This window comes from Sander vitreus, chromosome 13, assembly GCF_031162955.1.
Source record: "Sander vitreus isolate 19-12246 chromosome 13, sanVit1, whole genome shotgun sequence".
In the NCBI taxonomy this organism is placed as follows: Eukaryota; Metazoa; Chordata; class Actinopteri; order Perciformes; family Percidae; genus Sander; species Sander vitreus.
Genome location: NC_135867.1, coordinates 7,837,474 through 7,856,863, shown reverse-complemented (window position 1 = coordinate 7,856,863; position 19,390 = coordinate 7,837,474). Strand labels below are relative to the sequence as shown.

The following is a 19,390-nucleotide window of genomic DNA, read 5'->3' as shown; positions in this document are numbered from 1 at the left end:
TTAACTGAACAATTTTCACAGACAAGTGACTAACAGAAATGGAATAATGTGTCCCTGAACAAAAGGGGGGGGTCAAAATCAAAAGTAGCCCTCAGTATCTGGTGTGGTCACCAGCTGCATTAAGTACTGCAGTGCATCTCCTCCTCATGTACTGCACCAGACTGGCCAGTTCTTGCGGTTGTTGTTGCCATCCTGTACCTGTCCCACAGGTGTGATATTCGGATGTACCGATCCTATGCAGCTGTTGTTACACGTGGTCTGCCACTTGGAGGATGATCAGCTGTGCTTCCTGTCTCCCTGTAGTGCTGTCTTAGGCGTCTCACAGTAGGGACATTACAATGTATTGCCCTGGCCACGTCTGCTGTCCTCATGCCTCCTTGCACCATGCCTAAGGCACGTTGACGCAGATTAGCAGGGACACTGGGCGTCTTTCTTTTGGTTTTTTTCAGAGTCAGTAGAAAGGTCTCTTTACTTTCCTAATTTTCTTATAACTGTGACCTTAATTGCCTACCGCCCTTAAGCTGTTATTGTCTTTTTGACCGTTCAACAGGTGCATGTTCATTAATTGTTCATGGGTCATTGAAAAAGCATGAAAAACATTGTTTAAACCCTTTACAATGAAGATCTCTAAAGTTATTTAGATTTTTACAAAAGTATCTTTAAAATACAGTGTCCTGAAAAAGGGGCATTTCTTTTTTTGCTGAGTTTATGTATAATAATGAGATATATAGTGTTTAGCTTTTAAGGAGATATGTGTTGTTTTTTTTTAAATGTTTAATATTTAAATACAATTTGGTTTACATTTCCTGGATCTGTCTACGGACAGAGAACAAACACAAATCAACAGGATGGCAATATGAATGGGTGGACAGATTACCACTGGCATAGTATCTTTTTAAAAAAAAATCACATTCTAAAGTTTGGTGCCAATGAAGATTTTGCAGAATATTGATACTGAAATGACAGGACCTGAGCGGAAAAGTCTTTGAATTTTAGAGTTGTATGAGTAACTGAAAATGACTGAAAACAGAGAGAAAGGAACATTTTCTGTTGTTTATTGACATGTGTTATGTCAGATTGTTTTTTTTAATGTGGGCTATACATTTCATTTCAATACAAAATCATAAAATTACTTTTCAAAATGACGATAATAAATACTGTATCTGTTCTACGGGTTCTGGTCACCTGGACTGCCTCACGTTGACTGGTACAAGTGTGGAAGCAGCCTACAATGTTGTGATTAAAACTCTTAAAACCCTTTTTTTAAGCACATTAAAGCACAGAGAAACATTACAGGGTTCAGTCAGAGGGCTTGGTTCTGTATGATGACATTGAGCTTCTAGGTTAATACAGGAAATGTCATGTATTTCTTTACATTGAATTTCACCATGAAGGCCTCTCCATTTTTCCTCTTATTTGTCACCAGCTCGAGGAGGCACTCAGACACACTGAAACAAAAAGGTCCATCCATCCATCTTCATCCGCTTATCCGGGGTCGGGTCGCGGGGGTAGCAGCTCCAGCAGGGGACCCCAAACTTCCCTTTCCCGGGCCACATTAACCAGCTCCGACTGGGGGATCCCGAGGCGTTCCCAGGCCAGGTTGGAGATATAATCCATCCACCTAGTCCTGGGTCTCCCCCGAGGCCTCCTCCCAGCTGGACGTGCCTGGAACACCTCCCTAGGGAGGCGCCCAGGGGGCATCCTTACCAGATGCCCAAACCACCTCAACTGGCTCCTTTCGACGCAAAGGAGCGCCGGCTCGACTACGAGCTCCTCACGGATAACTGAGCTTCTCACCCTATCTCTAAGGGAGACGCCAGCTACCTTCCTGAGGAAACCCATTTCGGCCGCTTGTACCCTGGATCTTGTTCTTTCGGTCATGACCCAGCCTTCATGACCATAGGTGAGGGTAGGAACAAAAACTGACCGGTAGATTGAGAGCTTTGCCTTCTGGCTCAGCTCTCTTTTCGTCACAACGGTGCAACTGAAACAAAAAGGTACAGTTGTTTAACAGAAGAGGCATGTAAAAAAAAAAAAACATCATACATAGGTATGATCATGTACTTTAACATATTTGATCTTTTTATTTACTGTCTAATGAAGATTAGCAAACTCATCAATTCTGTCCAACACTTTCAGATTGTGACTGTAATAAAGACTGTAATGTAATGTAAGACTAACTTAAAATAATGTACTTTTATTTAATGTTTGAAATATGTTATAGGCCTACATGTAACACTTGTTGTGAATTGTTGTGAAAAAGAAAAAAGAAATATATATATATATATATATATATATAAGAAGTCTGAGCTGCAGGTATTTTTTGCAGAGTGGAGCTACTGTCCTCTTTCAGCTTTGATGAAGTGAAAGTCTGATGTTCAGAAAGAGGAAGTAGCCAACAGGAAGTCAGGTGCCACCCGCGATCTAAAGATCATCTGCACCACATGTTTACCATGACACACAAATCTGAAGTAATCATTCTGGTGAAGGTGTAATAGATGATGATTGTCCACTCAGACAGTTCCCTCATTTATTCCTAAAATGTGATACTTTGTCATACTGTCTAAACTGTTTAAGTATTGATCTTTATCATTATATAGTTTGAATGTGCAGTTTCTTAGCTCTTAACAGACTTCAGTACCATGTGTTAAAGCTAATGTGTTTGGCTAGCATCACTAGTTTTAAGATGGTGTTGCAACTGTCCCTCATGACAACAATAATGACAATTAGATAAAATTGACATAAAAGGCAATTCAGTGGTTTAATAACTCTGGTCTCAAATAAACTAAAAAAATATTTGAATAATTATGCCAAAGTATGAGTTTTATTACATCTAAATGACTGTTGCAACTGCCCCTCAGTACTGTTTTGCTTTCAGGGTCCATTTAAGTTCAAATTACTTCCATATTATCATATGTACACATGTTGCAGCAGTATGGGCAGGTAGGTGACATATATGGGTTTAAAATATATATTGTTTTGTCTTTCTAATACAAACGGTTGCTGAGAAACTGAAGGAAATGTAAAAAGTGTTGCAACTGCCCCCACTCTCCCCTAAATATTAAAAGGAAAAGAAAACTAGGCTACTAATGAAAAAAGACTGTAGCCTATATAGGCTAAACATTCAAAATCTTAGAACACAATATTCATGACTTTATAGGTCTTGCTTGATAGAATGTATTGATGCATCACTTGGGCTTACTGTTATAAGTTATTAATATCCTATACCCAACATTTGATTCTGCGCTGCTTCAGTTTCAAAATGCAGTTCACCTGGGGCACGTTCAGTCTCAAAATGGTGTGCACCGTTTGGTTTCCTGGTTCTCATAGACTAATACATCCATGGGTTGAACAACATGTTTCCTCGAAATGGTGTGAAATGGCGTGCAAATTACATATTGTACATTTAAATCATAATGTAGGCTCAAACCCGTGCGCTCTACCAGGTGAGCTCACATATTAGTCTCACATATTAGTTTGTACCTAATTTACATAAATATTACCTGATTTAAAAATGTCTTTAAACTTTCTTTTAAAGTTTTTAGAAAAGTCTTTCTTCTTTGCATCATTTCTCAAACAATCATGTTTTTTCTTCTATTTAAAGTGGCAGTGGACGATTTTTTACAGTGTGCAGTAACGCTGTGCAGCTCTGGTGACTCACCGTGTTTCAGCAGATATGTGTTGAAATGTGTGAGTGTGGTGACAGTTTGTCAGTGTGTTCATGATGAATCTCGTTCTGCTCCTCGCTCTCCTCACAGGTAACTTATATTCACTTGACATTAGTGCTGATTTCATTTAAAAGTGATCAAACAAGTAAACAAAAAAGTTTAAACTCCTTCTGTCGAGGTTTTCAACTCGACTATACATCTTTAACTTACACTCTGTAGGTGTGTTTTGTATTCATGTGCATTTTGTGACCGTGTGCATTTGTCATGTATTTATTATTATCTTCACTCTTTTTTGTTTATCCATTACTGAGAATAATGTTTCTTTTTTGTCCTCCAAACAATTTTCTTCTTGCCATTTTTGTACTGTTTCTTTTGACAGAGACTCATTATTAATATCAGTTATAATTACTTAATGTATTTCGGAAAGTCATTTGTCAAAGTCTATAAGAGTGTCACATTCAGCTGTGACATAGTTTCCTTTTCAATAAACAAACCAAAGCTGCAGCTCAACAGCATAAGATACCATCTGATAAAGGGCACAAACCCAACATGTTGTTTGTTGTACAGACTTTTATATCTGTCAGATCAGTTCAGTGGTTATTGTCTGAGATGAAATCAAATGAGAAATTTGACTCTTAGCCCAACAAAAACAGAAAGCAGAAATGTAACTTAGAGTGTATAACAATAAAACAGATAAAAGCAGATAAGAACAGGTTGAGATCTTTCCAATAAACAGGCAGAATTTAGATTTTCAGCTTCAACACAAAGTGTGACCTTAAATCTACAGTGCCCGTTTGTGTCTCCACAGTCAGTGAATGTGACGGCAGCACAGTTGTTGGTCGAACAGGTGAAAACATCACTCTGTCCTGTAAATATGACATCACACACTACAAAGCACTGTCAGTTTGTTGGGGTCGAGGACAAATACCAGCCTCAGGCTGCAGCAACCAGCTCATCTCCACAGACGGATATAAAGTGAAAAAAGAAACCAGAGTTTCCAGCAGGTATGAGTTACTGGGACGACTGGGTGATGGAGATGTTTCTCTGACGATACTGAACGTCTCAGAGACGGATGCTGGACTCTATGGGTGCAGAGTGGATATACCCGGATGGTTCAATGATGACAAACATCACTTCATTTTGAGTGTTGAGAGAGGTGAGAAATGATTTAAACATAATGTTTGTGCAGGAGGGCATATCCAAACAATGTCGCAGCTGTGAACTGTTGGGCGGGAGGAGAGGTGATGCCAGTTTATTTATGTTTGGTTCGTCTTTTCACTTTAATTTTAAAATCAGCTGATCACAGAACACATACAGTTTTATTCTGACTATGGCGTTAATGCCAACAAGATTATATTATCTTATACATTATTCTACAGTTTTTATGTAGCTCTTTTAATGTTAATGTGTTCCATCAGACTATAAAGAGTCACAGCTGGACAGGACCAGAGAGAAGAGTCTCAGAGCTCCAGGAATCCAAAGATGCATTAAATCAACTTCTCCAATTTCCTCTGTAGCCAACAGCTGTCATCAGCATATTGTGATAACTGATGTCACACAGTGATCTTTATTGGTGTACATGTAAATGTCACACTGGTTTCTGTTTCAGCTCCACAGACGACCACATCAACAACATTAAACGAGACGTCTACAGAGCAGACAGCAGCCAGTTATACAGAAGGTACAACACAAACCCAAAGAGAGTGAACGATGGTCGAGCAGGAGGATTCATTCACAGTCAAAGTGTTGTCAGTGGAGATCAATCTGTTCACATTGACCTTTAAACTCAGTCTCAGACTCATAACTTCTTAAACAAACTCCAGTTATATCTATTTCTAAACCTTCAGCATGACATCATGCTGCTGACACAGCTGCACTAAAAACATCTGCTTTCATTTCCTCCTCCTGCAGGTCAGATGAGCTCGACAGAGCTTCTCCTAACTTCCTCTCCCAGCAGCACCAAGGCCGAGGTGAGAGAAAGAGAGAGTGTGAGAGAGAGACTTTCTGTGTGAAAATTTGAATGTTGTTAATTTCAGAAGAAGTTCAAAGGTGAAAACAGAAAACACAATCTGCAGTTGAAATCAACTTACTTTTAACATCTGGATCGCTCATGTTAGGTTGGAGACCTAATTTACATGTTTGGCCACAAACTAAAGAAAATGATCCGACTGCTAGTTTTTTTGGTTGATTTGGTTTATCAAAGAAGCGAACAAGGCAACAAATACAGCAGATAACAACATGCCTTTGAACGTTACAGTTACGACAACTTAACAACTTTGTCGATTACGAATAACTCCGCAATTCAAATGTCTTCCCCGGAAGTGATTGTTGTTGTTAGCACGACTTCAAGGTGATTCTCCATGGCAGCAGCAGGCATTACAACCCGTGTGACCCGCCAAACTGACAGACACAACGTGACTTTTTCAGAAACAATGTTTAAATAATTTAAAACTCGTGGTCATAATATAAACATTATGACATAATCTGGGAGTGTCTCGAGTTTGTGTTCAATAACATTGAGGATAGGATTTAAAGAAAAATAAATGAATAGGGAAAAACACTCTTTCACACTTTGCAACATTTAGTGCTAATGTTAACTAGCTTTTACTTTCAGCTCAGTGGCTCATTCCAAATATTGAATATGGTGAAGGGACAGGTAGCTTGAACTTCTAACGTTTATAGCTAACAAAAGGAAGGGGGAAAAAACACAGTGTATCAACCTTTGTAAGAAACACAGGAAGATGTTTTCCAGACAGCACTGTCTTACTGTTGTTATATTTTCCCTTTAAGATTGTTTTTGATGTAAAGTGTTTGTGTGTGTTTTTACAGGAGAGCAGTGGTGTGAACGTGGTTCTGCTGTGTATTCTGTTTGGGTTGGTAGCCTTGGTTACAGCAGGCGTAGCATTCGTCATTTTCAGTAAGTACAAAAGTCAGTGTTTTCATGATCATCCTCACACTCACAACAACAAAGAGGGAAGTTTAACATCCACTGTGTGTGTTTAGCTGACTGTAGCCGAACATGTTGCTTCAATCCAGAGAGGAACCAGTGGTCAGTCGGCCACGATGGAAGAGTTCATGTTAAAAGTAGCCTACCATCAGAACCCATCAACCATTGGTTTGATGTTGATTTAAAGGACAAATCCGGCGCAAGATGAACCTAGGGGTTAATAACACGTGTACCGAGTCGACCGTTCTCTGGGACATTTACCCTTGCCCCGACTACTAGCGTCATAAGCTAATTAGCGGTTTGCGCTAAAACTGGTCACATTTGATTAGCATGAAAACATATCCCAGAGAACGGTTGACTCGGTACACATGTGTTATTAACCCCTAGGTTCATTTTGCGCCGAATTTGTCCTTTAACAACAGCTGATATTTGAGGGTTCCGGTGTAGCCAACGGATATCCGGGCCAAGCCTCTTCTGTGCCCTGGTCAATGTACAGACCACGTCAAGACATTTTGGCTAATCAGATATCTGCATATGAATAATGATAAATAAATACAAAAGCTTTTAAAAACCAAAGTTGTCGTCAAATGATAGCTGGTGAGTTCAGAGATTGCATTTCGGCCAATGCGTTCCACCTCTTTTACTCTTATATGGACTGTTTACCAGTATGCAACCAAAGCCCACTCAAACGTGATTGGTCAATACTACTCGGACTACAAACGGAAACTCGAATGCTTCCGATACCAAAATCATGTCCTGGCTGTTGCCTGCAGATTCTGATCAATTTGACTGAACTAACCACAGACTCTTCACTGTCCCAACGTTATTACCAGAGGCTGTGTTTTTGGCTTGGTTTGTTTTTCGAACTGCTGGCCTGATTTTCATGAAGGGTGCAGCATTGGCCAAGGAAAAACCCATTACATTTTGCAGAATCACAGGGGCACTTTTGTTAACATTGCGAGATATAGCCACTTGTGAGAACCCAGAAGTTCTTTTTCTAGAAGTAACTTCCTCTTTTTACTGTCAACTCGGTAACAAAGATATAAAAATGCTCAAAAGACCTCTTAATTCTTCAAAAAGTTTTTCTCATAATTCTGAGAAACGGATCTTGTTATTATGAGATGCTAAGTCATAATTAGCATTCTAATGCCAGTCTCTTAATATCCTAGTTTTACATCAATCATGATCCTTTAAATCTTTTACTAAAACAGAACATTCAAAGTGTGAAATGGGTGTCTGGAATCAAAGATGAAATGTAATTTGATCTTAGTTATTCCAGTACATTTGTATTTACTGAGAAGTCAAGTGAACTTATCTCCTCATTAACGTTATTTCTGATGCTTTTTTTTGTCTCTGCAGCAAGCAGGAGGCGACTCAACAAAATGTAAGTTTTGTAATGTGACTGATTCAGATTGGGAAACTTCTTCTTCTCTTGTTTTGTTGATGGACGTTTTCCAAATAAATTCATGTCTGGCAGCTTTTGAAGCAGTTTAGAGACCATCATTAAAATTTAGCAGTTTGCAGTTCATAAAAAACTGTCGGAACAAACTGCAGCTCTCTGATGACAAATCATGACTCAGCCGAGCCTTCATAATTTGGCAGTTTTACCACAGGGGCATCTCTTGTGATGTCTTACCCCGCAATCATCACTGGTTATCATCATCTTCATCACGGCATCATGTCCGCATGGCTCTGTGATGCTGTGGTGTGTTCAAACCGAAACTCAGCAATGTGAGAAAAACACCTAAAACCACTAACGCGTTAGATTATTGCCCAACAGAAGGAGAACCATGCAGAGTCAGAACAGAAAACTCTGTACTCTTACTGTCATCCTGCAGAGCGTCCTGAATTTAGTTTAGTTTTCTTGTGTCAGACAGAAATTTTATAATAAAATGTGATTCCTAAACCTCACTGTGTTGTAAACAAGCTACAAAATTGATTGGCCAGTCCTGGACTTATGTTTTTACATCCTGTACAAACCATATCCATGTTCTTATTTGACTCAAGAATGGGGCCTAAATCTGAATGGGACCTAAGAATGGGACCTAAATCTGACTAAACCCCTCCAGTGTTTTAATACATGATTAAAACCTGAATTTTTCTGAAAAGTCTGATATGTTAAGGCTAGACGTTCTCCAATCTGCAGCAGGTTTTCTTTTACTAGAACCTCTGTGGTTTCCTTTTTGACTGATGTGACATTCACTGAGCTCGCTGAAGATGAAATGTCACAGCGTAAACGTCAAAATGTGAACTGGAGGAGCACGCGACCAAAAGGATGAAATGAATCTTAAATAACTAGGTTTGCCTTGTGGCCGGGTTAGCTCAGTTGGTAGTGCAGGCGCACGTATATAGAGGTTTACTCCTTGACGCAGAGGCCGCTGGTTCGACTCTGACCTGTGGCCCTTTGCTGCATGTCATTCCCCTTCTCTCTCCCCTTTCATGTCTTCATCTGTCCTGTGGAATTAAAGGCCTAAAATGCCCCCCCCCAAAAAAAAAAAAAATAAATAACTGGGTTAACCTAAACCACAATGAAGTTCTAACCAGCGAGCATAATGGGGGGAACATTTTTTTTAAAGTAAATATTTTGATTTTAAGAAGAAAAGGATACAATTCAAGAATTTATGATATGTATAAGCAACTTCATAGAGGGTTCTTGGAAAGGACAATGCAATTTAGTACTAATTACTGTGTAAGGAAACACCATCAGGTCAGCTAAAGATGCAGAAATGTACATTTATATTAACCTTAGCTTAAATGAAAATCTCTATGAAGAAAGGAAATCCACAAGGTCTTATAAGTTTGTACTAACTATGTGTACATATTCTCCTAATGTTCCCAGACTACAATTAGTGCCACATTATAGAGTAGCTTTCCAGGAATCATTCTAGAAAATCATTATGAAATTGCAGGGAAATTGTGTTCCTAAAGAAACTAATGAATAAAAAAAGATGAATGAAAACGTATTAACTCTTTCTCTGTCTTTCAGGCCTCAGCAGCTGCAGCAGGTCAACAGTTTGGTCCTGTTCAACTCGACTTCGCCCACTCTGCACCTCCAGAGTCGAGGTTCGGCGGTAGAAAACATCTACCAGATAGATGGAGGTGGTGATGGAGGGGAGTATGAGTACTGCCCCTGAGCCCTGAAGCTCCACCCAATGACCTGCTGACAGAAAGTCGACAAGTTCTGGACAAAACACATAAACATATCACTTCAATTTAGGAGGCATTCAAGGCTCCTGCCATCCCCCACACCAGGGAGAACTGTCCTGGTTGAATCATGAGAACAAACAATCAGCCACTGAACTGAAAATGTTCTGCTTCACTGACAAAAATTTCCAAGAAAAAACAGACTGTGTCCAACTTTAGCAGAAACTACAGGTCCCAGAGAATATTTCTGGTATATTTTTGATGTTACAGCGCTGAATGGATGGCCTCTGAGGCTCATGGAAACTGCAGTATTTTGTGACTTTTAACAAATTGAAGGGGAAAAAACAGATTACATAACTCTGTAAGGTAGAATCGATAGCTCCGAGAGACTCCTGTTGTTTTGTGTTCAGAGAGAATCCTTCAGATTAACTCTTTTCCTTCCATTTTACTGCTCTGTTTCATTTTATTACAACTTTACAACTCCTCCAGCCTTTACAGAAATTATGTAACAGTCCTTTGTGTATTTAATTTAATAAAACTCTGTACCTTTTTGAATAATCTAAGTCTGATGGTGAGTATGCAGATGTCTGTTCTCCTGTGAAACTTATGTCTTCATGTGATGAGTCATTTCAAATCATGAGAATTAAATTAAGCTTAAATTTAAAGCAGCTGTTGAATCCAGAGTTCACTGCTTTCTGTTTGCCTCTATCTAGTGACTGAGTCTTTTAACTGCACACAGACGTTATATACTGCTTCCTACAGATGACTGAAAACATAAGTATTCACAGAGTAGAACATTACGTGAGTCTGACATTAGTATTTACTCCATAGTTTAGAGATGACGAGCGAGTACCTAAAGAGAAATCAAATCCAGTCAGACAGCCTAGGCAGGTTCGTCCGAAACCTTTGATCCAATGAGAGACATCCTCGTCAGCGTGGCTGATTCAGTCTCTCACACACACTCACAGGTAAGGTCCTGTTTTTCTCTCATCTTCTTTGGTTTTAATCAGTTTGTATGTACCCACACATATGCTTAAGTAACGGATCTAAGTAATAATGCTGATAAATATATACCTGGTTGTATATGTAGTTGTGACGCAGATGTGAGCTGGTTGACTGTGTTTTACAGGTTTAAGATGAGTCGGCCGGTGCAGAGGCAGCCTCAGGCTCTGATTGTTTCCTCTGATGCAGCTGAATGGGCTTCTGGGGTCTGTGACTGCTGCGACGACATGACAGATTGTACAGTAACACTAATTATTATTTCACTCAGAGAGAATATAACTAAATTATTATATAAATACATATTAGTCGTGCTTTAGTTGTGCTTTATGTGGCTATGAGTCCCTCATCAGGATCGGGAAATCGACTTGCCAGTCTCCCGCCGACTGCTAGCCTGGGTTAGCTAGCCAGCTGGCCAGTCAAGTTTTCAAATGTAATCATCAGAGTAAACACAGAGGTAAAGGTGGAGAAGATGAGCTCAAGCTAGCAAGACCATCTCTGCGGCCATCTCTGATGGCCACATTCTGCTTTATGATGATTCATGCACACGTTTAAGGAGCTGATGGGATAACATTTCACTGGAATTGTACCTCATAAGATTTTATGTGACGAATAAAAATTGATTGTTCATCTTTACGATGTTCATCTTTACGATGTTTCCTTGCATCGTAAATTCTTCTTTAAGTCAAGGATATATCTGCAGCAGCTCTTCATAAAGTCCTTCCTTAGTTCAAACTACTTTTTCTAGTTAATGTAAAACTTAAGAAATGTCTCCGCTGGTAAAGACTTTAGGTAACAGGTAAATCTATTGCTTGGAAACATCTGTAGCGCTGTCCCATTGATGGCACTGTCAAGGCACTGTTCATTGCTCTATCAAGAGCAATGAACTAAACAGGAAGTCTCTTTAGAATCACTAGCTAGCATCACTTCCAAAAAATTTTTTGACACAGTCTAACCAACTGACAGTTTTTGAGGCTCAAAAGGTAAATCTTTAGTAAGCGTGATATTATTTCTGTCTGTATACATGGACAGTTTATAATGAGAGGGAAATACAGTCAGGTCCATAAATATTGGGACATCGACACAATTCTAATCTTTTTGGCTCTATACACCACCACAATGGAGTTGAAATGAAACAAACAAGATGTGCTTTAACTGCAGACCTCCAGCTTTAATTTGAGGGTATTTACATCCAAATCAGGTGAACGGTGTAGGAATTACAACAGTTTGTATATGTGCCTCCCACTTTCTAAGGGACCAAAAGTAATGGGACAATTGGCTGCTCAGCTGTTCCATGGCCAGGTGTGTGTTATTCCCTCATTATCCCATTTGCAAGGAGCAGATAAAAGGTCCAGAGTTCATTTCAAGTGTGCTATTTGCATTTGGAATCTGTTGCTGTCAACTCTCAATATGAGAGCCAAAGAGCTGTCACTATCAGTGACGCAAGCCATCATTAGGCTGAAAAATCTAAACAAACCCATCAGAGAGATAGCAAAAACATTAGGTGTGGCCAAATCAACTGTTTGGAACATTCTTAAAAAGAAAGAACGCACCGGTGAGCTCAGCAACACCAAAAGACCCGGAAGACCACGGAAAACAACTGTGGTGGATGACCGAAGAATACTTTCCTGGTGAAGAAAACACCCTTCACAACAGTTGGCCAGATCAAGAACACTCTCCAGGAGGTATGTGTGTCAAAGTCAACAATCAAGAGAAGACTTCACCAGAGTGAATACAGAGGGTTCACTACAAGATGTAAACCATTGGTGAGCCTCAAAAACAGGAAGGCCAGATTAGAGTTTGCCAAACATCTAAAAAAAGCCTTCACATTTCTGGAACAACATCCTATGGACAGATGAGACAAAGATCAACTTGTACCTGAGTGATGGGAAGAGAAGAGTATGGAGAAGGAAAGGAACTGCTCATGATCCAAAGCATACCACCTCATCAGTGAAGTATGGTGGTGGTAGTGTCATGGCGTGGGCATGTATGGCTGCCAATGGAACTGGTTCTCTTGTATTTATTGATGATGTGACTGCTGACAAAAGCAGCAGGATGAATTCTGAAGTGTTTCGGGCAATATTATCTGCTCATATTCAGCCAAATGCTTCAGAACTCATTGGACGGCGCTTCACAGTGCAGATGGACAATGACCCGAAGCATACTGCGAAAGCAACCAAAGAGTTTTTTAAGGAAAGAAGTGGAATGTTATGCAATGGCCAAGTCAATCACCTGACCTGAATCCGATTGAGCATGCATTTCACTTGCTGAAGACAAAACTGAAGGGAAAATGCCCCAAGAACAAGCAGGATTTTTCAGCCTAATGATGGCTTGCGTCACTGATAGTGACAGCTCTTTGAATCTCATATTGAGAGTTGACAGCAACAGATTCCAAATGCAACTAGCACACTTGAAATGAACTCTGGACCTTTTATCTGCTCCTTGTAAATGGGATAATGAGGGAATAACACACACCTGGCCATGGAACAGCTGAGCAGCCAATTGTCCCATTACTTTTGGTCCCTTAGAAAGTGGGAGGCACATATACAAACTGTTGTAATTCCTACACCGTTCACCTGATTTGGATGTAAATACCCTCAAATTAAAGCTGAAAGTCTGCAGTTAAAGCACATCTTGTTCGTTTCATTTCAACTCCATTGTGGTGGTGTATAAAGCCAAAAAGATTAGAATTGTGTCGATGTCCCAATATTTATGGACCTGACTGTATCTAATGCTAAGCTAACTGACGTTATTTACTAATTTTGTCATTATCAGCATGTTGCATAATTTGAAGTTGATTGTGTTATTTTAGTGAAATGTGATTTAAAATCTTTATTCATCAAGTGTCATTTATAAAAAGAGAAAATTATTATAAACTTGATAGCTAGGCTACTTGATCTTTGAATTCAAAAACTGATGAGATTACTATATGTTTTTGTCCTGTCTTGACATTAGCAAAGCGACAAGCTTGGTACGTTGTGTTATAGTGTGTGTGTGTGTGTGTTTCCTCTTGTGTTGAAGGCTGCTTTGCCTTCTGGTGCTGTCCCTGTTTTGCCTGTAAAACCACTAAACAGTTCGGTCAGTGTCTCTGTCTTCCCCTGCTGGATGTCTTTGGGTGCATCCGTCCAATCACCATGTCCATGAGAGTCTCCGTACGTCAACACTACGGCATCAAAGTAAGGACGCAACTCTTTAATTATCGCGGTGCAGAACTTAGTTTCTTCTTCTTTTTTTCTCCCGTCCATCCGGTCACGACCCTTCAGGTTTGTCTGGTGACTCTTTGAAGGGGCCCGGCCCTTAGGTTGGGAAACACTGACTGAGACTTTTACTAGAAACCGAAAAAACATATTTCTTTTACTACATGAAGCTGAGAATACGTCTGTACTTTTACTGCGTGAAGCTGAGAATACTTCTGATTTACATTTTATACATGCTGTTGTACTTTAACTTGAGTAGGAGTGATAATGCAGGACTTTTAGGTGTAATGTAGTCTTTGTACAGCATTGTAGTAACCTATTGGTACTTTTACTGCAGTAGTTGTGAGTACTTGTCTCTTGTGTGTTCAGGGCAGTTTGTGCAGCGACTGTTTGTGCTCCACCTTCTGTGTGCCCTGCGTCTGGTGTCAGATGGCCAGAGAGATGAAGGAGAGGCAACTCCCCACCACGCTGGGTGACATCATCCACCGCTGATGATGTCATCGCTGTTACATTATTGCTGTGACATCATCACTGTGACTCAACCCTGTATTGTTTACATGTTTACCAAATGTTCCTTGACACTTTACTTGTATGTATGCTTTGCACATTGTTGTATTTTTCTTTAACATTTATCAAACATGTTTTTTTTAAAATACTTTTTCATTAATTTAGTTTGATATATTATGCATATATTTTGTAGTTTTCTATGCACTGGTCAATTTTGAGATTTTGGGCTATTTTGCTTCAAAAACATGTCCTCTTCCAGACTAATGAAAAAAACAACTATGTTTTATTACACTTTGTCTATTTGCGTCTGTAGATTTCTCCTTAAAGTCTCTAAAAGTTAGCATTAGATAATGCCTAATGTTTTGCATGTTTAAATATACAATTTCAGAAACCTTGTAATACAAAAATGATTGTCTTAATGTAAGTAATCAACTGGGCAAGTTCCATGGTGATATATATTAGTTAAAATGTTTGCCCTATTCACCTGTAGTGTCTCCCTTTTGAGGATTCATCTTTATAGGCTACTCAGTAAAAGAGAGAGAGAGAGAGAGAGACCCCCTCTATATCAAAAAAGAAGACTTTGGTTCTGAGAACGGTTTTTTATTTTACGATACAATCTTAGGGGCACACGTGTGTCCCTAAGATTGTATTGTATAGATTGCAGTAAAGTGGCAGACCGGTCCTGTATTTTGTAAGGTCAGGTTGTTGTTACCCTCCGGTCCGCTTGGGGCGATACATAACATTCATGGGGCGATATAGCGTTCTCTGTTCAGGAAAAACTAGAATAAGAAACGCAAACACGTGTGGTTTCCTTCTACAGTGTGGTGTGTGCAGTGTCCGAATATAAGAAATCGGATCAAAAACAACTCAACGATTATCGATTTTTTTTTCTCGTTCGATCAGAAATGACGAAGACGAAGAAGGAGAAGGTTTCTGCGGACGGAGAAGAGGCCGCAGCCGCCGACGGGAACGAGAAGTCTTACCATGAGCTCATCGCTAACGTGAACCCCATCGCCCAGCCGCTGGCCTCCAAAAAACTCAGCAAGAAACTCTACAAATGTGTCAAAAAGGGTAAAAATATAAATAATAAACAGCTGTGATAATCTCTGAGCTGATAACCAGCTCCGATGTCCGTTAACTTTATCTTGTGTTTGATGTTTTTTATGCAGATAATGCCACACTTCACTAACAATGTAAAGATTTTACAACGCTTGTGTCAGAAGGCTTTACAGTCGTAGTAGGACAAGAAAACTATATCTTGTAGTATTCAGATTATTTCGTTATATAACAGGGCCTTAAAATGTCCACAGCGAGGATTTGTATTGGCCGTTTTCTTAGTGGAAGCAGCATCTTGTCTCACGTCAGGTTTCAGGAAACGTTTGAATGTAACATTATTGTTTAGCTTCCTGCCTCGTGCTGAGGATAACTATCCTGTATCACATCACATGTGCTTGTTAAGATTAAATCCAATTTGCTGCTGATATGTGCCGGTTTTCTTTAGTTTCGAGTGTTTTTAGTAAAGCCAACTGGTTTAAATAACTAAAGGCTTGAACCCGTTATTGTGCGTTAGCCGATATTACAGACGTCGTAGACCGTGAAATTAGATATTTTACAAATCGGTTGACTCTTATGATTAATTCGGCATACATGTTATTAAAATATGTTTTGTGAGGTTGTTTAACTATTTTCTTAAGGGAAGCCTTTCATGTCAACATGTCTTTTCATTCATTGTTAAAGCTTTAGAAACAAGAAGTTGTGTGATTTCTGCTCATACTGAAATATGTTTCTGAATTCAGGATGAATGACAGATTTTTGGTTTGGAGTCTGGAACAGTATCTTCATGGTCTTCTTCTTTTCTGTCATTCCAGCTGCCAAAGTAAAGAACATCCGCAGAGGAGTGAAAGAAGTTCAAAAGTTTATCAACAAAGGAGAGAAAGGGTGAGTCTGTATACACAGTCCAGTTCCAAAATTGGGGAATCAGTTGTTTTAGACCATCTGCCCGTTTTACTGCTAATGTAAACAAACTACTGGCATGATCCAAAACATCAATAACTAGTTGTCAGCGATGTTTTGTGTATTTATTTATTCATGTGTTTCTATGCAGCATTGTGGTGTTGGCCGGCGACACGCTGCCCATCGACGTCTACTGTCACCTGCCTGTCATGTGTGAGGACAGAAACCTGCCGTACGCCTACATCCCTTCTAAAGGGGTGAGTCTGCTGCCACCATGACACAAAACCCCCATAACTCCATCGCACATACACAAATACAAACACGTTAGTTTACTGCAGCTAACAAACGCAGCACAGAATGAAAGCTGGCATGTATTGATAAATAAAGAATAGTGCAGCTGTGATTTCTGTGCTGCTAGAGGCTCCACCAGAAACTCTGTCTGTCTCTCTCTCTCTCTCTCAGAGAGAGAGTGTCAGTGCTCCATGTTGATGAGATGTATTTTAATAATGTTCTACATTTAGTCAAGCTGTCTCCCTTAATAGTATGCTGGATTATCTCCTTGTAGTGACGGATGTACAGACAACTACCACTGGATTACTTGGATAATGACGAAAACAAAAAAATAAAATGACGAAAACAAAAAATAAATTTTTAAGGCTAGTTCTGCAGTTATAAATCTATAATGGACTTATAAGACTAAGTTATGAGCCTTTTTGTTTTCAGATTTTTGAGCGGATTTATTAACGTTTATTTGTGATAGACGTGTGTATGATGTTTTTTGACTAAGTTGTGACTCAAAGAAGGTGGAGCGTGTTTTTAATTTTGGTTTGTGGTTTTAGGATCTGGGTTCGTCTGCGGGCTCCAAGAGACCGACTTGTGTGATCCTGATCAAACCTCATCAGGACTACCAGGACGCCTATGACGAGTGTGTGGAGGAGGTGTCCGGCCTGCCCAAACCTCTCTGAGGCATCGGCCAATCAGTGAGCAGTCCTGAGATCACTGCCTTCATTCAAATGAACCCATACTTTAAAGGAGCAGTCCGGCATTTAAGGAAATCCTCTTGTTTCTCATCAGTAGCTCCAAAAAAACCACGTCTCCTTCCTACGTTTCTGTTTCTACGTCTGATCAATAAACGACATACAAGAGGTTGAAGCTAGGCTAGGAGTTTCCCCCTCCCCCTGTTTCCAGTCTTTGTGCTAAGCTAGGCTAATCCTGTCCTGGGCCATGTGACTCTGGAGAAGACGTAGAACAAGGAGGTTTTAATAAATGTCACTGTTTTTGTTTATCCATTAATGTTCAAAAACAAAGTGTGTAAATAAACAATCTGTTGTGTTTATGCATCTCAACAACATGCAGGATGTTTCGATTCCATCTGACCAGATTGCCATTTCTGCAGGACGATAACATTTTCATTTTCAATCTATTTTTGCAACAAACTACAGACGTTCGTTCAGTAAAATAAACAGTGGAGTTGCATCATGTTCTGTTGGTTTTGTTGTGCAGGTGAACAGCCCAGCAAGCCAGATGATTGTTTTTGCTGCTCAGTGGACGACGGCAGCAGGACAGAATGAGACAGATGGCAAACTGTAAATTCTCCGTTTATATATTTCCTGGTTTTAAGTTGTCAAGAGTATATAAAAAAAAAAAAAAAAAAAACTGATAATTTTGCAGAAAACGTTTATTTTCTACCACTGTTTAACAAATCCTGAATCAATGTTTTTGTCTTTGAGCTCTGAAGGATTTAGGTGTTTCTGCTGTAAAAAAAAGTTTTGTTTTAATTGACTCTTGTTTTTTTAATTAAAGGTCCAGTGTGTAACGTGTTTAGTTGTTCATTATCAAAATCTGTGTTGCCCGTTCACAAATTTGTCCTTTTTCATGAATATTTACCACCACCATCAATTCCAATTATTCCTTTTGGCTTGAAATTTTACATTTGTATTCGCATGAACTGGGTTCCATATTCATGCGCCATCTTGAAATACGTTAGCCGGTAAGGGACACACAGGACATACTGCTCTGCATTTCACATTTTCGTTGTCACATGATAAACTCACAGGTGCTGCTAATGGGTATAGTAGCTTCCCGGCCCCAGCAAGTTGGAAGAAGGAAACGTGGAGGACCACACGTATTCAAAATCCAAATTTCAGGAACTGGAGTCTTCTTCTTCGCCCAGAAAAAAGAAAAAGGATATTGAAAAGAGCAAGAGACCGGCTTTTTGAAGCGTGAAGGCTACCGTAGCTGTAATACGTACTTTGAACTGCATGGCGCAAGAGAGTTGTTTGCGATATATGATCTCAACGCTAGATGGGAGAAATTCCTACACATTAGACTTTTAAAAGAAATTTCAACCTACTCTAGTGTCTGAAGTGTTTTTTTAACTCTTTAACCTGAAATGATCCGACTGATTCTCAACATCCTTCAGGCTGTTAGTCCTCACTGTAAAGGAGAGATAATACTCTTGTTTATAATGCTCTAACTTGACAAATGTGTATTTTTTTCTTTGAGTTATGATAAGCTGGATAATGTTTCAGTGCAGTCGCACAATCCTGACACTTTACTAAACAAACTGAAGGAGTAAAGTCAATGTAGGCCTACTTGTTGCAGCTCAGAAACCGCTAACATTAACGGTTAGTTGACTTAATGAACCACAAAGTTTATCTTCAATTTATACCAGTGATGTGAGCAGGAAAACTGGAAATGTGAAGGACAAACTGTTTATATTGTGGAAATGATTAATTTTACAGATCTGAAAATTCATAATTTGCTGGAAGGAAGTGTGTAGTTTGGCACTAATTATAGGGAGAACAGAGTGATTAGTTGGTATACTTTCAATTAGTTCCAAATGCTAAGCTGTTGTAGCCTTGAGACTTTAGGTCAGCTGAACATTAAAAATCTGACCTTTTTTTTTCAGCCAAAGACAAATTCAGTAGAATAAAAGAAGAATGTAGTTCTCAATAAAAGATCATGAATAGGCT

At 39.4% G+C, this 19,390-nt stretch overlaps 3 protein-coding genes across 3 annotated transcripts; all 3 read left to right on the top strand.

Moving 5' to 3' along the window:
• The first annotated feature begins 3,619 nt into the window (after window positions 1–3,619).
• LOC144527542 (hepatitis A virus cellular receptor 1 homolog) lies at window positions 3,620–9,896 on the top strand. The gene is made up of 7 exons (XM_078265665.1): window positions 3,620–3,758; window positions 4,477–4,824; window positions 5,278–5,349; window positions 5,580–5,638; window positions 6,498–6,585; window positions 7,975–7,999; window positions 9,602–9,896. The coding sequence occupies exons 1-7, from the start codon at window positions 3,722–3,724 to the stop codon at window positions 9,747–9,749; spliced, it is 777 nt and encodes a 258-aa protein (XP_078121791.1). The 5' UTR covers window positions 3,620–3,721; the 3' UTR covers window positions 9,750–9,896.
• A 744-nt stretch (window positions 9,897–10,640) lies between these two features.
• On the top strand, window positions 10,641–14,748 carry LOC144527544 (cornifelin homolog B-like). Its single transcript, XM_078265668.1, has 4 exons — window positions 10,641–10,727; window positions 10,889–10,998; window positions 13,780–13,934; window positions 14,325–14,748. The coding sequence occupies exons 2-4, from the start codon at window positions 10,896–10,898 to the stop codon at window positions 14,445–14,447; spliced, it is 381 nt and encodes a 126-aa protein (XP_078121794.1). The 5' UTR covers window positions 10,641–10,727; window positions 10,889–10,895; the 3' UTR covers window positions 14,448–14,748.
• Window positions 14,749–15,209: 461 nt separating this feature from the next.
• Window positions 15,210–18,235, top strand: nhp2 (NHP2 ribonucleoprotein homolog (yeast)). Its single transcript, XM_078265667.1, has 4 exons — window positions 15,210–15,533; window positions 16,331–16,400; window positions 16,567–16,672; window positions 17,255–18,235. The coding sequence occupies exons 1-4, from the start codon at window positions 15,368–15,370 to the stop codon at window positions 17,378–17,380; spliced, it is 468 nt and encodes a 155-aa protein (XP_078121793.1). The 5' UTR covers window positions 15,210–15,367; the 3' UTR covers window positions 17,381–18,235.
• Window positions 18,236–19,390: the final 1,155 nt, after the last annotated feature.

Excerpts from the sequence above, each read along its gene's own strand:
- LOC144527542 (XM_078265665.1), top strand. The coding sequence starts at position 3,722 with ATGATGAATCTCGTTCTGCTCCTCGCTCTCCTCACAG. Across the intron at positions 3,759-4,476 it reads GCTCCTCGCTCTCCTCACAG|TCAGTGAATGTGACGGCAGC; the intron begins GTAACTTATATT and ends GTGTCTCCACAG. Across the intron at positions 5,350-5,579 it reads AGCAGCCAGTTATACAGAAG|GTCAGATGAGCTCGACAGAG; the intron begins GTACAACACAAA and ends CTCCTCCTGCAG.
- LOC144527544 (XM_078265668.1), top strand. The coding sequence starts at position 10,896 with ATGAGTCGGCCGGTGCAGAGGCAGCCTCAGGCTCTGATTGTTTCCTCT. Across the intron at positions 10,999-13,779 it reads CTGCGACGACATGACAGATT|GCTGCTTTGCCTTCTGGTGC; the intron begins GTACAGTAACAC and ends CTTGTGTTGAAG. Across the intron at positions 13,935-14,324 it reads GTCAACACTACGGCATCAAA|GGCAGTTTGTGCAGCGACTG; the intron begins GTAAGGACGCAA and ends TTGTGTGTTCAG.
- nhp2 (XM_078265667.1), top strand. The coding sequence starts at position 15,368 with ATGACGAAGACGAAGAAGGAGAAGGTTTCTGCGGACGGAGAAGAGGCC. Across the intron at positions 16,401-16,566 it reads ATCAACAAAGGAGAGAAAGG|CATTGTGGTGTTGGCCGGCG; the intron begins GTGAGTCTGTAT and ends GTTTCTATGCAG. Across the intron at positions 16,673-17,254 it reads CCTACATCCCTTCTAAAGGG|GATCTGGGTTCGTCTGCGGG; the intron begins GTGAGTCTGCTG and ends TTGTGGTTTTAG.